This window comes from Gallus gallus, chromosome 5 (assembly GCF_016699485.2).
Source record: "Gallus gallus isolate bGalGal1 chromosome 5, bGalGal1.mat.broiler.GRCg7b, whole genome shotgun sequence".
Lineage (NCBI taxonomy): Eukaryota > Metazoa > Chordata > Aves > Galliformes > Phasianidae > Gallus > Gallus gallus.
In genome coordinates this window covers 708,068-724,892 of record NC_052536.1, presented here as the reverse complement: position 1 = coordinate 724,892, position 16,825 = coordinate 708,068, and the positions used below count along the sequence as shown (strand labels likewise).

The 16,825-nt window shown below is 52.1% G+C and overlaps 2 protein-coding genes, 1 long non-coding RNA gene and 1 other non-coding gene across 9 annotated transcripts in view; 3 read left to right on the top strand and 1 right to left on the bottom strand.

Annotated features, from left to right (window-relative positions):
* Nucleotides 1–48: 48 nt before the first annotated feature.
* On the top strand, nt 49–5,133 carry TMEM80 (transmembrane protein 80). Of its 6 annotated transcripts, none has more exons than XM_025151215.3 (5): nt 49–94; nt 541–557; nt 2,387–2,480; nt 2,585–2,677; nt 3,995–5,133. In XM_025151215.3, the coding sequence occupies exons 1-5, from the start codon at nt 76–78 to the stop codon at nt 4,198–4,200; spliced, it is 429 nt and encodes a 142-aa protein (XP_025006983.1). In that variant the 5' UTR covers nt 49–75; the 3' UTR covers nt 4,201–5,133. The 6 variants fall into 6 exon arrangements, with proteins under 6 accessions (XP_025006983.1, XP_040557429.1, XP_046798138.1 ...); XM_040701495.2 differs by lacking the exon at nt 541–557 and adding an exon at nt 378–485 and having other exon boundaries at nt 49–337; nt 2,408–2,480; XM_046942182.1 differs by lacking the exons at nt 541–557; nt 2,387–2,480 and adding exons at nt 378–485; nt 593–673 and having other exon boundaries at nt 49–337.
* MIR6579-2 (microRNA 6579-2) lies at nt 82–195 on the top strand. Its single transcript, NR_105447.1, has one exon. It is a non-coding gene; the product is annotated as a microRNA 6579-2 (primary transcript).
* On the bottom strand, nt 2,602–10,372 carry LOC107053358. Its single transcript, XR_001466523.4, has 3 exons — nt 9,577–10,372; nt 5,949–9,022; nt 2,602–2,736 (listed from the first exon to the last, which is right to left on the bottom strand). It is a non-coding gene; the product is annotated as an uncharacterized LOC107053358 (long non-coding RNA).
* EPS8L2 (EPS8 like 2) overlaps nt 7,599–16,825 on the top strand; it is a 40,524-nt gene continuing 31,297 nt past the window's right edge. Inside the window, exon 1 of the mRNA XM_015286284.4 lies at nt 7,599–7,847. The gene's annotated coding sequence lies outside the window, so the exon portion shown is untranslated. The remainder of the gene's footprint in view (nt 7,848–16,825) is intronic.

Sequence of the window (16,825 nt, the reverse complement as noted above, 5' to 3'; positions counted from 1 at the left end):
GCGGCACGAACGGCCGCGGCGCGGGGGCTGCCGGGATGCTGGAGGACTGGCGGGCGGCGGGGGAGGGGGGCCGGCATGGCGGCCGTGAGGAGAGGTGAGCGCCGTGCAACGCCGTGCAACGCACCTGCGCGGAACCAGAGGCATTTCACAGCGTAACACGGCGTGCCTGTTTACACTGCGTTCCTCAGCGCCTCAGCTAGGGGCGTAGGGTTAGCGGGGGGGTCACCGGGCCCGCCTGTGAGGGGAAACGGGCCTTGGGGCTCTGGTGGCGGGGCCTACGGCTTGTCAGCGTTGGTGCCTCTGGAAGGGGCTGCAGCTCTTCAGGGCCACTTAGCAGGTGTTCTCATGGGCTGCAGCCTTTCAGGGCCACTTAGCAGGTGTTCTCATGGGCTGCAGCCTTTCAGGGCCACTTAGCAGGTGTTCTCATGGGCTGCTGCCGACCTATTGTAGGCAGTTCTGGGCAGAATGTTTCTGCGGCGCTTTTGGTGAGTATTTAGGCTCATCTTATTCTCTCTGTTCTCTTTTCTTTTCGACGGAAAGGAAGAAGTTCATCAGTCGTATCCTTTTTGTGCCTTCTGTCCTTCACGTGCAGGAATCTTCAGGAAGACCGGCTGCAGCAGAGTCACCTCTTCCCTGTTAATCTGCACAGTGCTGCTGTGGTGTTTGTTACCCTGTGAGTCTCCCATCACCACCACACACACAAAACACGAGCTCTGGCCCAGCCCGCAGGCCTGACAGAGGGCTGGCCGTCACCTTCTGGTTGTCTTAACTCATTTCCTTAGGAAGCAAGGCTACGGATTGGCTCTGTGGACTTGCAGACCCAAGGTTCACACAGCATACTGCAGGCAGCTGATGCTGCACAGCCAACAAGAGGCAGTAAAAGCAGCTCCCTCTTCTCACCCTATCTTTTCCCGTGATCTGAGTAGCTTCCTTAAAGGAGACACCCTTGTCTTCAGAGATTTCCATGCTTAGAACCCATCTAGTAATTTCCACCTCCCTCCAACTGGAAAAACACAAAAACCTGGTTCTGTTTGAATACAGTGAGATTCTCTGGGAACTGGAAGGCGTTCACTGCGCGTGGGTGGGTGCTCCCATCAAAAACCGGATGGGTTGTTCCTGTACAAGGTGCCTGGGATGAAGTCCCTGCTTAGAGAGACAGTATCTGAGAAGGGCCGAGGAGAGGGGAGAGGATAAAGAATGCCTTGAGACAGCTCAAAGTAATGAACTCTGATAAGTTCCATGTATAAATGGCCTTGTCTTATTGAAGACTAAGGAAAACAGCTGGTATAATTTTGTTACAAAAAACACATAGGAATGGCCAAAGCTTTCTGGATTCTCTGAGCCACACTGCAGTTTTCCCATATGGCATTGAGCCCCCGGATGCCTTTCGTGTTTTCTGTATTACATTCATGACGTGCTGCTGTGCCTCAGGAGTGATGCCTTCAGTGTGCATGTAGCTGCTATATGGGAATTGTACTTACCCAGTGGGGAGGGTGGCCTCCTGAAGATGTCTGTTGGGTATCCCATATAAAGTTAAGCATTTAAATGGCTTTCGTAGCCAAAGAGAGAGATGGGCTGGTAATTTACTTTTAACTGCTTGGTTATGAAGGTATTCCTCTGGGCTGACTCCAGGGGGAGCCCAGGTGATGAATTTTACCACGTTTCTCATCTTAGTATGGCTGCAGGTGAGAATATTCTGAGCCTGTAAGTTCTCCATATTTGTACATCGGTGTTTGCCGTGTTCCCTGCCCTTCAGAGGCACTTTGAGGATGTGTTAAGGATTGTGGAGATTTCAAATGTGTCAGCAGAGCCACGCTGACAGAAATAACTGGAGCTAAATACCGCCTCGTACAACGCTTCATTTTGTGAGCGGTGAATTAAGGAAATCTGTCTTACGAATTTACACCTCAAAGTTGTGCTTGTGGCCTTTCTCAGACACGTAACAAAGGCTGAGCTCAGCTCTCAGACTTTCCATCACGCAGGCAATAATAAGGCTTGTCTGCTTCACAGAGCCACCTATTTTCAAAGACGTGGGGGAATTGGGTATATCAGAGCATGCCAGCCCTCTGCCAGCCAACAGATACAGAAGCTGTCTGGGGAAATGCACACATGCACACCCTCCCTTCGTTTCCTTAGGCTAACGAATACCCCACTGCAACCAAAATTTATATAAAACTGAAGAGGGACAAAAACCAAACCTGAAACAACAAGCTGTTGTCCTAGCTGCTGGTGTTTGCAGTCTCCAGTTACTTTCTGTAACCTACCCCATAGGCCAGGTATGGCTGAATCATTTAGTATAAGGAGGCACAGAGAATATTCTGAGGTTACTAGGAACTGGTTATTTTATGAGATGGATCCCACCTCACTCCTTAACAACAGTTATCAGCTCTCATCTGTTCCTTTACAGATTTTATTTTATATAAGTGGGTTTTATTACATCTTTTACTTCGCGGCAACGCTTGCAATGATCATTTATAAAAGTAAGTTGCAACCAGAAGTAAGCTGCGTGGTTATGAGGCATTTGTGTCTTATTGGTATCCCTGCTGTTGCTCTTCTGGCTTATTTATGCTGTGTTATTCTACAGGTCAAGCTTTCAGTTATCCAGATGGTTTTTTGGCTCCCGATCTTGCATTGCTTTGCATCATGGCCATTCTTGAGGCGCTGCGGTTGTACTTGGGTATGTCATGTTATCACTGTGCCTTTTCAGGGGAATAGAATCTTTAAGCATTCATCATTCTGAAATAGAGTTGGGTGTCAGGTTTAGCAGACAAGCAGATTTTTGGAGGCTCACTCATTCATGTCATTAAACTTTATCTGTCTGGTCGACATGTTTGGCTAGAGGGTCGTATAGAATTTGCTCTCGTATGATGTATGATCTGTAATGCCATAAGAAGACAATAGCTGGGCTGTCAGGCAGCAGTGTAACTGGGACAGCTGGAATGTTGCTACGCTGTTTACCATCAGTGTGGCTCATGAAAATTAACATGTTGAAACACAGAGATTTCCATACAGTGAGGTGATACAGCTCCTTTCAGCTGCTCCAGAAATGTACGATGGTAACCAGATGGCTGCAGCCTTGTGGAACAGGTAGAGCTAAGGATGGCCCTGAGCAGCCCATGGCTGCCACCATGACTACAGCTTTGCCTTTCACTTCTTTTAAAGACACATGTCACTTCCATCATCTTCATTTCACTGTGCCTGAACAATGGAAAGGGTCCGTTTGGAATCCTACTAATCCCTGTCCAAAGCTAGCTGAAATTTCAGAAAGTCCTTTCATTTAAGCAAGATTTAAAATTACTATTAAAATCTGTGCTAAATATTCCTAAGATATTTACACAAGGCAGGTCTGTTGAACACAGCTGTGTTGCTGTAGGGCTGAATGCTTAGCTTGCTGCCTTAAAGCTTTCTGCATTTATTTGCTTGGAGCCTGATGGATGAGTAAAAAGCGAGTTTGAAGTCTCATGTAGTTAAACAGCAAAATCTACCAAGGCAAGCTCAGAAATAAGATGCAAGGAAGGAATAAGTACAGCTTCTTCACAATGTCAGGAACTTGAAGTAGGAATAGAGTACTGGGGTATATAGAAGACTCTCAATTGCACAGGATTTTAAAGTCAGCATTGGATGTCCTTAAATTCTGCCACTTTGCCACACTGGATTGGAGGCTGAGGGGGAGCAGGGGGGGAAGCCTGATGCTTAGCCAAGGAGAGGGTCAGACTGAGCAATCAGAAAGGTTGCAGCTTCAGGACTGGTTGTCTGTAGTAAGAAAAGGTAGGTTTTTTGACTTGGAATGTCAGCTGGTTTCTCTGCGTTCAGGTAAACCTCAGTCAGCAAGAAATGGGTTGTCCATTGATCTTTGGGTTTATTCTTACATTACTGACTGTGCCTCAATTCAGGCCAGTATTGCTACCTACCCCGACCTGTTAGAAATAGAGCCTTTTTTGAGCCTTGTCTCAATAAATCAAAGATTCATACCAGCTTTTTGTTTTCCTCCAAGGTTCAAAGGGTAACCTGACAGAAGAAGAGGCTCCATTAGGGCTCAGCCTTGTGATAACGGTTGGAAGCATGATTCTATCTGTGTATTTCCTGATATGGCAAACTTACGTGCTCAGAGCAGATGTCATTATCAACACCGTTCTTCTCTTTACATACGGGCTTGAGTCAGTATTCCAGGTCTTGGCCATTGCAGCTTTTGTTGGCTGAGCTCTAACTGTGACACAGCACGTTTTCAACACATTTCTTCTTTTGAAGAGTTTTTCTGTTTCAAAGATTTAATTCTTCTGGCATATCAAGATTCTGTAATGCTTCCTCCTGTTTAAATGACCTATTCTGGCAGAGATCCCCCCGAGTGGGAGGTAAGATAGCCTTTCTACCAGCTGTGTTACACCGCCTCATCAGTTAGTGTTCATCAGGGATCAATATTAAATATTAATTCCCAACACAGAATAGCAGCCAGTGCTGCATGCCATTGAGATTGCATGAGTTTTCATGGCACAGAGCAACACCACGCAAGCAAAGTGACACAGAACTGAATGAGGCCAGTGTCGTATGGACTCGTTTCCTGCATACACTTATGTGTTTCAAGGCACAGTTTTGCTTTATCACACATCTGCTCTCATTTCTTTTCAGACCCCAGTGGTAATTTCCCTGCCTTTAGTAGGGCAGTACCTGATTGGTCCCAGTAGGGTTGGGTTGAACTGAGTTTTGCTCCTCGGAGAGCTGAGCCACGAGGTTTGGGCGGCTGCCTCTTACTGGCATGGAGACCAAAGGCAGCGGTGTGAGGGTCTGGTTGTTTAAGCACAGCAGCCCAAAGATCAGCATCAACATTCACCATTCACCCTTCTGTCCTGTTTCGAAGCCCAACAGAAGCTGTCAGAGATATTTCTATTTGGTCTTTAATGTCTGCAGGGCCACAATTCTGCAGAAGTGACTACTTTCCAACCTCTTTTATTAAATCAACTGTGCAATTTCAGGTGTTTTTTTTTTTTTTACTCTGTCAAAAATATGTAAGAATGTAAAGCATGGGAGCTTGTAGGGATTTTTATTTGTTTGTTTTTTGTTTTTGTACAGGCAGTTTTTATATTCAGAATCTCTTCTATTTATTTATTCAAATAAAGAATGCATTAGATCTGAGAAGTGTTTGAAGTACAGTGTTTTGTTTGAATCCTAGGGCATGGCTACCTACACAAAAGAGACTTGGGCGAGACTGGATGTGTGCAAAAACCCTCTGTTCCTGCTGCTCTTTGTAGGCCTTTCTGCACTGGGGAAGCGTGTTTGAGGTTTGTGCTAATTGACAACTAGCCAGGGGAAGGAAAAGGCGGTGGTACAGGCCCAGTACCACCTTAGCCACGTTGGTTTTTCCTTTGCAGCGATGGAAGAAGGGAACAAAAGATGCCAGAGTTCCTGTAGAACCACCCAGTTTCATCCTTCAACATAGCTGGGGGAGATCCTTGCAAGCTAGGTAACGCCAGCTTTTGGCTTCGTCATGCTGCCCAGCAGTCAAAACCAAAACATACACAGTGGCATGGATCTCCCCAGGCCAGATCCTCATCCTATTCAAGCCAATGGCACAAACAACCCTCTGCTGATCAGTAGGAGCAGGGCTGCACCCAGGAAGGCAGCGAAGCAGCAGAAGTGGGTGCAAAGCAGCCAGGAAATGGAATGGCCAAATGCTTCTGGGCTTGTGCACAAATCAAATACCCACCTGTTCATTCTTCTGAATTTGCATGGCATAATGGAATGCACTCATCACGTATTTGTTACAAAGACTGACAAACCTACCTACCTGGATCTGCCCTACTAATGATGAATGCATTCCGAGCAGAAGCCCTTTCTGAATGCGTACAAATAAGAGGGCAAATTTTTCCTGGTATCTATTTACATCTGCCTTGTGCAGAAAGCTGGACACTGAAAGACTGGTGGCAACTGCTGAATGGAATGTTGTTTCTTACCTGGATGGAGGTGGTGGAGTCACACGTGTCAGCTTCAAGTTGCAGCCTCTGTGTATGCGCCACGGTGCTCACTGCAGACAGAATACAGAATCTCAGCATGAGTAGAGGTAGAAAAGTCATCGTAAAGTCATTGATGACATTTGCCAGACGTAAGATTGGTGGAGCTTTTAATTACGAGGCCCAGCCCTTCTGAAACAGGATGAGCAAGTTGGATGGAAACGGCATGAAAAACGAGGAAGCCACGTTTTGAGGAGCTCAGTTTGGGTGTTGTTTGCTCTGCGAGGGAGAAACCTTTGTTCTCAAGCCATCACAGGGATGTCTGCCGCCAACCTGATTTAAAAGGCTGATCCCGAGGAGCACATTGGCCTCCTGGGATGTCACGCTCAGATACTGTGAGCGATAGGGCTGGGTTGGTCCAAAGCTCTGTGGGATCTGAGCAGAGGAGTCCGGAGTGCAGGCAGCAGTGCAGCAGTATGGTGGTTGCTCTGACCAGCGCCAGGTGTTGCAGGGAAGATGTAATGAGCTCATTTGTGGTTTTCTTCCCTGCCCAGAAGAAAAGTTCCCTCCTCTGCTCAGCACTTTGAGATCTCCTACAGGGCACAGCACTTCGTGCCTATCTTTGTAATGACCATGGAGCCGAAACTGCCAGGTAATGAGGTGCCTTAGCATGAAACAGCTTCTGCAAGTGAATCCCTCCAACGAGCTGTTTGCACCCTGGGACAGCGAGCCCAGCCCAGCAGTCCCGCAGCCGTAGCAGTGCAGCAGGCCTTTTGGTTTGCACTGGTGCAGGATCTGACAGCATCTGACAGCTTCCTCTCCTCGGTGCTGTGACATTTTCCAGCGTGGCCATCAGCTCAGTGAGCTAATCCCATCCCTTTAATCAACACTTTAAAACCAAGTCTTCAGGCAGATGAAACAGGGCGCCCTTTGCGAGCAGCAGTCTGCCCGCACGGGAGACTGAGCTCGAAACCGCACCATCAGCTCTGCCATCATTGCTACAGTGTGGTGGCAACCCAAGGGATGGATGGATGGGCACAGTGCCTCCAAACCTTGCCTGATGCCAGCAAGCCCTTCATTCCCCTCCTGAGCTACGGCAATTGCTTCGCCTCCATTCTCCCAAAGGGAGGTTCAGGGATCACAGCCCCCTCCCCAGCAGGGTACCCCGGCGGGGCTCCTATCCTCACCCCGCTCTGCTCTGGGGCCGTCGGGGAGGATGTTTTGCCCTCTGTCCGTGTCGGGGCATCTGTCCCAGCTGTTTCAGCACACACCAGGGCGGTGAGAGCAGGCAGGAGCGAAGCTGGCGGAAAACAACCCGCGAGCAGCAGGGCTGCACAAAAGCTGCCTTGTTCCCCCCACCGGGCACCGCGTCCCCTCCCTCACCGGCGATGGAAAACCCGGCTCAACGCTCTCCTTCATCACCCCCGCCTTCCTCTGCCTCCCCCTGGGGCACGAAATGTTCTCGGGCGAGAAAAACCTGACGTTTCACACGTCCCCCCCGCCTCGGTTTTCGCACGGCGAAGGCCCACTGCCCAGCTCCCTGGGGCCGCCGGCTCCTAGTTATTCAGTAACCTGTTGCTCCGGGTCCCAGCTCCACCTCTCGCTGCCTCCACATCCCTCCCCTCGTCTCTCCTCTGCCAAGAAACCTCTGTCACCTGCTCGCAGACAACTGGGGCGAGTGGCACGGGGACGAAAGGGCAGCGGGGAGGTGGAGGCGGCGGGACCCCCAGGTCGGGGCTCCAGGTGGTCTCCCTCCTCCATCCCTGGGGCACGAAGTGAAGCAGAAGAGCCGGGCTGCCGGAGAATGGCAGCAGGATTGCGCTAGGAGGGCACGGCTATCTGGGACAGGAGCGAGAGGAGCCCAGGGGACCATCTGGGGACACGAGGGGCTGCTCAGCATCGGTGAGTCTCTCCTTTTGAACCCTAAAACGGCATATCCCCCCAGCCGCCAGCGCCGGTCCTCCACGGGGGATCGAGGGACAGAGGGCTGTGATCAGAGGGGGCTGCTGCTGGGGGCACTGTAAGTGTGGAGCTTTGTATCTCTTCGGGTTGTTTTTTAAGGGGGGAGAAAAGTAATTTTTCCAGCATTACTTCTGGGTTTGTTTGCCGTTCTCATACGTTCCTGCCGGGCCAGCTCCAGTAGGTGGCACTTTCTTGGCAGCAAAATGTCCGTCCTGCACAGAACGGGGGCTCTTTTTCTCGTTCCTAACAAAATACGGAGGGTGTAGGATCAAGCAGCTGCTTGTTTGCAGAGCTCAGGAATCTCTGCTGCTTGGCACCGGGCTCCTCTGCGAGCTGCTGCTTTCGGTGACCTTGGCAAATTCACTGCCTTGGTGCTGAGCCATCCCTGCGCACAACGGCTTTCCCTTCTATCAGCAAGTCCGAGTGCAGCCCTCCTTCCCCTTTCACTTATTTGCTTGGAAAACACTGGTGCAAACTCCACTGAGGACAAGGCTCGGGGGCAGCGATGTGACCAATGTTATTTCTGAACACAGAGAATAACTGGGAGACAACACAGTAGTAAAACACGGTGATTGCCCTGCTGTAATTAGGGCAACGGGGAGTAACGCTTGCATTGCTGGGCTGCTCTGAAATGCTGCGTCAGGCACGGGTCTGTCGGTGGCTGCTTGTCCAAGAGCCCTCTGAGCTGCTTCTGTGGGGTCCATCCCTAAAGAAAGGGCTTCTCTGAGCTGAAGGAATGGCAGGGGAGGCTCAGACCCTGTCTGATGCCCCACGGGGAGACCCACACGGTACTTGCGGGTGCCACTCAGCTGTGCATTCCCAGCTCTGTCCTGTCGAGCGATCGATTTCTCAGTTGGCATGGGAGAAAAAGCAGCCCTTAGCATACATACAGGGCAGAGAGCAGCATCGAATCCCTTTACAGCGCGGCTGGGGAGAGGGGGTTGGCATCCACCATGGGAACGCCTCTGTGAAGTGGCGGAGGTCCTCGCTTTGCCATGGAGGGAAGCAGGGTTTAAACTGGTGCTTGGGATAATGCAGGATGAGCGTGTGAGTTCACAGGGATGGAGATCCAGAAGAGAAACCCGACGGGCTGAAGGACTGAGGAGGTTTCAGTCCTGATAGACAAAGAAAGGAGCGAGACGGGAAATGTATGAGTTGGCTTGCGTGGGCTTGAGAAACATCCATATGAAATAAGGCCGGTTGCAAGGCTGAGAGCGTGGGGGGAGCCGTGGGGTGTCACACCCCGAGGGCTGGATCATAGAATCACAGAACCATGGGATGGCGTGGTTGGAAGTGACTTTAAAGCCCACGTAGTTCCAAGGCCCTGCCGTGGGCTGGTTGCTCCCGCCCCATCGGGCTGCTCAGGGTCCCATGCAGCCTGGATTTGGGCACCTCCAGGCACGGGGCACCCCCGGCTTCTCTCTCTCCTCCACACCGTGGTCCCCCTCTGCGTGCTCAGTCAAGGCAGGTTTGTGGGGTTGATGGCAACTCAGCCATTTTCCCTTTGCGTGGGACTGAAGTCCGGCCCCATGCCTGTCTCATGTAACAGCCATCAGCCAGGCTGCTCCCACCTGTGGGGCAGGTGTCAGCGCGCGCCCTTTGGCCCATGACTTTGATGTCATCGTTGCCAATAAAATTAATCACCCTCTAAAAATACTCAAAGCCTCACCAGCTTTCCCCAGCAGGAGTGCCAAGGCAAGTCTGCTGACTTCCTGGAGTGACAGAGCCGGCTCCCCGCTCCGTGTAAAGCACGGTGCACGACAGAGAGGTGATCCAAGCAGGAGGAGATGCTGGAGAGAGCCGGTCCTGTGCATATGGATGAGGCATCCGCTGTGCTTGCTTCCTTTCTCCTGGGCTGGGAAGGCACCACCTGCAAACGCACCGTGACAGGGGGGGTTAAGCAAAAAAGCCCTGGTGGTTTTATTTCCTGCTGGCAGCTCGGCTCCATCGGGAGGAATGGCAATTAGGAAGGGAGGGAAGGGCTCGTCGCTGAGAGCTGGACCGGTTTGGAGACGTTTCCCATCCGCCTGCAGTTCCCCAGGAGAGCCCAGCCCTTGTTCCGTGCACTCAGTGCTCCCAAGGGTTTCATTGCAGCGATGCCACCGAGGAAGCAGACCAGAAGCTTCCCAGCATTGCTGTCACTGGGTTCCCTTCCTCCCACTGACTGTGGGCGCTCACCTGCACCATGGGCGCTAAGACACAGGGCAGGAAGGGACAGCAGGTAGGATTTCACTACAGTCCTGGCTGTCACGATCAGCAGGTGTGGCACAACTGGGCCCTCGTGGCCCACAGCCCCCCGGCCCAGCCGTGCTGTAGGTGAAGGCAGCTCCTTTAGTGGCCATTGAGCTCTGCTTTTGGTGGGGTCTTCAGCACCGCCTTGGGAAGAGCCAGCAAATCCTTTCTTTGTTTCGGTTTGCAGTTGAGGCACTGCCCCCCTCAACCTTCCCGTAATCGCAATTGGTTTCAATTTTGTTCTTCCTGCTTCCTTTCTGTCTTTTTTTTTTTTCTTCCCCCTGCTGTTTTATCAGTCTCAGCCTGTACAGATTTATATCCTACAAAGGTAAACTGCAGGCCATTTGAATGGCAATAAACCAAAGGTCAGGCAGCCAGCAGCACTGCCGGCCATCACCAGGGAATTTGGAGGGCTGCAGCTGGCAGGGCAGTGATTAGGATCGAGGCGCACAGGGCTGAGCCAACACCAGCCTCCCCCAGGCATAGGGCTTAGGCCAGAACTGAGACTTCCAGATGTTGGAGGCTTTCGTTGGTAACCCTATGGGGAAAAATAAAGCAGCCGCTGTGCCATTGCTGCGTCTGCAATGGAGATAAACACGGAGGCGCCCATTTAGCCGAGCCTGAGATGCTCCTTTCATCACCAAATCCACTTTGTGGAAACAGCGAAGAGAGGGGAAGAGAGAAAGCTTAATTGCACCCACGACAGCCCTTAATAAATCACGGGCTGGAGCCTGCTCTCCTTCTCGACACCGCTGCCTCTTAATTATAGCTGCGTTCATCTGAGGAGCCAGAGGAGGAGAGCCAGGCTTTGTGCAGAAGGGAGCGCTAATTAAAACCTCTCTGCTCCCTAGAAAGATATCCATGCTTTCCTCTGGGGCTATGGACTCATTCCCGGCCATTCCTGCAGGAGAGCCTCCCTCTAACACCAGCTTTCACACTGCAAGGCAGCGCCTGATGCCCTCAGCATCGCTTCTGGGCTGAGATATAGGACTTTCAACACCCTCTGAAAAGGAAAGGGGAACAACAAGCACCCGGGCAGCCTATGCAGGCGTGGATGCTGCTTGCCAGGTGTAAGGCTCCATCACAGGGAATGGCTTCTTGGTGTCGTTGTTCCCCTGACTGGAACTAGATAGCTTTAGTGGGATAGATGCATGCCCAGACCCACAAAGGGCTGCTACATGAGCGCGCAGGGAGGTGAGCTGCTGATGCACTCTTCCATTGCTCCCCAGCAATGCAAACTGAAGGAAGACGGTGGTACCTCTGCAGTATGGGAACGGCAGTTTGCCCCGCTGGGGTCAAAGGGCTGATGGCCCAGTGGTGTAAGCCAGCTTTCTCCAGCTGGTCCTGCAGTATTTCAGTAGCAGAGAGCACGGAGCTAAGCAAGAGCAGGTTGAACTGGATAAATGGAGAGCAAATGGAGCAGAGCTGGGCTCACCGCTGGTCTCTGAGCAGGTAACACCCAAGGTGTGGTCAGGCCAACAGCTGCCTGAGCAATCCTCTCCCAAGGGGCAGCACCCTTTTCCCACCACTCCTCCACGCTGCTGCAGCTGCTCTGCTTCAAAATAAAGAAGGAAGGGCCCCTGTGTGTGAGAGCTGGGTCACAAAGCTCACAGCCCTCCTCAGCTTGGAAGAGACACAGCTGAGGTGCTGCCGGCCTCCAGACCTGCAGTGCTGCCTGTGGCATGGAGACAGTGAATAAGGGAGCAGCTGTTGAGTGATGGCAGAGCTGGGGGGCATCCCGTGAAGCTGGCAGCTGGCGAGTGCAGAACCAACAGAAAGAGATGGCTGAGCATGCCGTGTGCAGGTACAGACTATGGAGCACCGTGCCACGGGTGGTTTGGATGTCAGAAGCTTACGTGGGTAGGATAAAGTGCAGCGGGACAAATATTGGGATGAAGAAGCGTAGCGAGGAGTCTTATATCCCACGGCTGGAGTCTTATATCCCACTGCTGGAGTCTTATATCCCACTACTGGAGGCTGGGAGGCTTTGAGGAGAGGGTCCCCATGTGCCCATCCTGTTCTTGTTCCCTGCTCCGCACATCTCCGAGGCAGATCCGTGCACTGATGCGGCACGGCTGGACTGTGCTCCCAGCCTGACACCTGAGAGGTGCCCAGCACCCCCAGCAGGGAGGAGAAGAGCTCCAGTCCCAGGGACTGCTTGATGGAAGGAAATGTCATGCAAGTTTAATCACAGCCTAGGAAGCCAGGACTGAGGCTGAGTGCTCACAGCCCGCCTGCCACAGTCACATGCAAACTAGACCAGACAGGTCCCCAGAACATCTGCTCCATGCCTGGCAGGAGCCCAGAGACACTCCTGCTCTGCTCCCTGCTGCCAAGACCTCGCGAGCAAACAGTCAAAGGTTAGGGGAGCCATCCACAGCAGGAGAGATCTGGGTTGTCGCTGCTCTCAGCAGTCCCTGGTGTGCTCCACAGGGTGTGATGCTGACCCCAAGATGATCTGTCTTTGGCCAGACAAGTGCAGATAGCTGCCAAGGTGCTGCATGCAAAGCTGTTCTCCGCTCCAGCGCTGCACGGGTGGCTGACACTCAACTCCTCTTGTCTCAGCATCTCCTTCCCCAACACCTCGAGCTAAATTCAACCTTGGTCAGCTCAAAACTCCCAGCTTAGCAAGAGGACCAAGGTGGTATTTGCTAAATGACTTTGGTTTCTCTGTCTAGTCAGAGGCTCCCCATCCCTCTCAAAATATATTCCTGTGCTTTCCGTGCTGGACTCTGCTTTAAACCTCAGGCTGCAGCAGACACCTCCCCTGCTTCCTCTTTTGGCTGTAGGAAAATGCACGCAGTCTTTGGCTCGTGGCTGTGCCATCCTCTGACACCAACCCCTGCACACTCAGATTGCCCACCTGGCATAAAAGGGCTTTCTTTCTTGCTCATTCTGCCTCTCATCTTGCAGGATCACGGGGTAATTCAGGTCCAAAGGGACCTCAAGGCCAGTTCTGAAACCAGAGCAGGTTGCTCAGGGCTTTATCCAGTGGTACCTCTGTGGGCAGCCTCCTCCACAGCACTGCGGTTGCACAGCAGAAACCATCCCCTGTGCATCTATCTACCTGCAGATCTTTGGTCTTCTGGGACTGGAAATCCCAGTGGGTCTGTGGGCGTGCGGGCACTCATAGACTTATGGAACCACGAAGGCTGGAAAAGAGCTCTAAGATCATCCAGTCCAGCCCCAACCCATCCCCAGTGCGCCCACTGACCACGTCCCTCAGTGCCACACCTTCCTTGAACACCTCCAGGGATGGTGACTCCACCACATCCCGATGCCTCACCACTCTTGCTGAGGAGGGGTTTTTCCTAATACCCAACCTGACCATTCACCACTCAGTGAAGCCCTTCATCCTCGAGGCACCGCAGGCAGCCCTCCTACACTCTCCCAGCTCTGCGATGGCTGTGGTTTCTCATAGCCCAGCTTACAGACTGCCCTCCCACGCTCCATGCTCCCAGCCCGGCCCTCTGCTGCAGGGACCACATCTATTTCTTCCTCTTTGCCATCGCAGGAGGCTTTTTTTTTTGGTGTTTTCTTTTTTTTTTCTGCTGGTTTATTTTATTGTTAAAACATTTCTGCGCGGTCAGATTAGAAACTGCCATTTCAATTCCCTCGATAAACCCAACTGCACACATCCTTCTATTCTCAGCGAAACAAAGGGCGAAGGGGATGGGTTTTTTTTTCCCTCGTTGTTTTGGTTTTGGAACCACCTCCCCTGGGACTGTTCTGGTCACCATGCGACCGGCTCTTCCTGCCTCAAAACCCCCCCTCCTCCTGGCTTTATGGAAAGCCCAAGTGACAGAAACCAATCCCTAAGGCCAGCTGGCAGCTGTCATGCTGTGAAAACCTATAGGGTTGACCTGCATGCACGGGAAGGCCCACCCTTGGCAGGTTGAACAAACAGATGACTGACAGCCGAAGCGCATTTTGGTGATCTCCTCTTTCTGCCTGACTTTCTGCCTTGCTGGTGGCAACCAGGCAGGCGGTGTTCAGGTTTAAGCATCATGGTCCTGGGGCTGAGGCTTTTGCTGGGAAGTGATGTGGAAAATGCTTTTGTTTGCCCATTGGATCTGACAAGCTTTGCAGGTCGCCTGTAAAAGCAGTAGCTGTAGAGGAGAGCACGTAAGGACCGTGCGTAGCAGCGTGAGGTGGGGTCACAGCACACCTACACATTACAGCAAGTGCCTAATGAGCCCTTAATGCACTTGGGTGATCAGCTCAAAGCAACCACCGCTGCAGTGGGTAATGCCCTACCCATCCACACGGCACGGCTGATGACTGGACCAGAGAACTGGAAAGAAGAAGCGCTGTCACCCCGTTTGCTGCCCCACTGGGGCTGGCTTTGCTGAGCTTCCCACCTATTCCTCAGATGCCTGAAAAAGCCAAAGGAGAGGTGTTCTTGCCCTGCAGTGAGCTTTCTGAGTGCTAGAACGAGCCCCCAGCCCCCCCTTCCCTGGGACTCACATCATGCTTTCTCCCATTCGGATTGCCTTGAGCCAGGATCTTTGCATTTACACCATTATAAGGAGCAACAAGCGCTCATCCGCCTCCTTCCATGTTTCCAAAAGCATCAGTAAATATTTGGCAGGCTGCTTCTGGGCCGGATTCTCAGGCATGGTGCACGCTCTGCATGGTGCCTCAGGCCAGAGGGAGGTTGTGCAGACACTGCAAGCCCAGACCTGCTCCATGTTTTCCCTCTGCTTCCGTGGGGCTCCTGCAGCAGGGAGGAAAAGTGTGAATTCAGGAGCAGTGACTCAGCACGGAGACTCTGCCTACACTTCTTTCAGAGGGGCAGTGGAGTCGGTTTCCTGTTCTTTTTCCCAAAGATCTTGGAGATTGCGGCTAGTTTTGCATTTTCACTGGATATTTATAGAGCGAGGTGCTGCCCAGACTTGCTTTGGGGTGTTTTACCTGCTGGCAGGAGCAGAACTCCCAGTTTGGTTCAGCCTGAGCAAAGAGCCTCCAGCGCCACTCCTTGCTGGCTCTATAGTAGGCATGGCGTGACCCCAGGGACCACTGGTGCCAAGCCCAACCGCCTGACAGACACATGGGTGTTCCCCTCTCGCTGCTGGAATCCTGCCTGTTTGCTCAGGAAATACATTTTAAGCACAAATGGTTGTTCCTGAGGAGCTTAGAGAACAAGGCATTGGGTGTGATGGGTATAAATCTCATCCCGGTGCTTTGCAGAGCGCAGGAGGGCACGGCACAGGAGGGGGAGATGCTGTTAAATGTAGGGCCCACCCAAGCTGGCAGAGGGGTGGCCGTAGGTCTGAGGTGCCTCAGTCTGTAGGAGGTGTTCTGGAGAATCTCTGCAATGGGAAAAAAACCCATGTGCAGAGCAGGGAGCGTTCCTTCCCAGCATCCACCGCCTGTCACCCCACTGTGCTGTGCACACCCATCCAGGCTCACCCCTTCATCTGGAGCCGACATCTTCCCAAAGCAACCTGCGATCCTGAGTGCCTCCACTGCTGTGAAGATAAGTTGAAAGGTGGGAGGGAGGAAGAAAGGGGCAATGAGACTCGAGATGCTTTTCGAAGCATCTTGGAGAGCGCAGATGGGAATGGAGAACCCCAGGAGGTGAGCCCCACCAGGCTATCCAATGTCAGTTGGATGCTTTCCCCTTTTCAACACAGGAATGGCCAGCACCAGGTTAAGACCATGGAGTTCACTGAACCGCTGTGACCTGCAAGGCTTGCTTTGAAAAAAAGCAAGCTTTTGGAAAAGCTTGTTTTGTTAGAGGATCCACGTGGGGTGCAGCCTTTTCCATCTGTTAGTATCTTTCAATCCTCTGCTGGCATGCAGGGAGCTGGAAGGATGCCCTCGGGGGCTGCCTGTTTTGTGGACAAGCCAAGCAGGGCAGGATAGGTGGTGCATCATGGTGTCTGTCCTCCCCCTGCTCTGCTGCATACAAGAAGGCTGAGCTGTGCAGGACAGTCCATCAGACAGCTTTTGTCAGTGTGACGTTCCCTTGCAAAAACACCCAGCAACCCTAACAGACGGTGCTTTGTTGTCCTGGGAAGTTTAAAAGATAACATCATGTGGGCACACAGCTAATGTTTCGAAGCCAGGCTTTATGTTACTTGCTGAGGCTTTTGCTAATCTAGCATTTCTGCCCGGCGTGTCCAGTTGGCTGCATGGATGTGTGCTCCAGGCCCAGGCAGGACCCCGGGGCAGCCTCTCCTTCACATATATTTCACTGCTGCCTGAGCAAAGCCATTCTGACTGCCTTTAGATTGGCTTGGTGGGGTGTGAGCGGACCCTTTTCAGTCCAGTGGCTTTAGGCTGTGGATATCAAACCTTATGTGACTCCTGTTTGGTTACACGTTGATTAATGATGCACGAGTATTTCCAGTTTTTGAGTCATCCAGTTTTCACCCAGGGGTCAGGATTTCTCACAACTCCTTTCCATTTGCTTGAGAACAAAAACAACGTGTGATCACAGCAGATGAACGGAAAGTATTGCTGATAAAAAGGATGAACAGCACTCAAAGCAATCAGCCCGCACAGAAGAGAGCCGTTGTTCTTTCCCTTACAGCTTTTCCACTCTTGCAGGGCTGCACCTCCCTCTTCAAAGACTCGGAGGAAGCCAAAACAATGCATGGCTCTCTTCCATTTGCTAGGAACGTACAGAGGTGTAGCACAGACAACAATGACAGGCTCCTGTCATGACTCTGCGTGCGTCT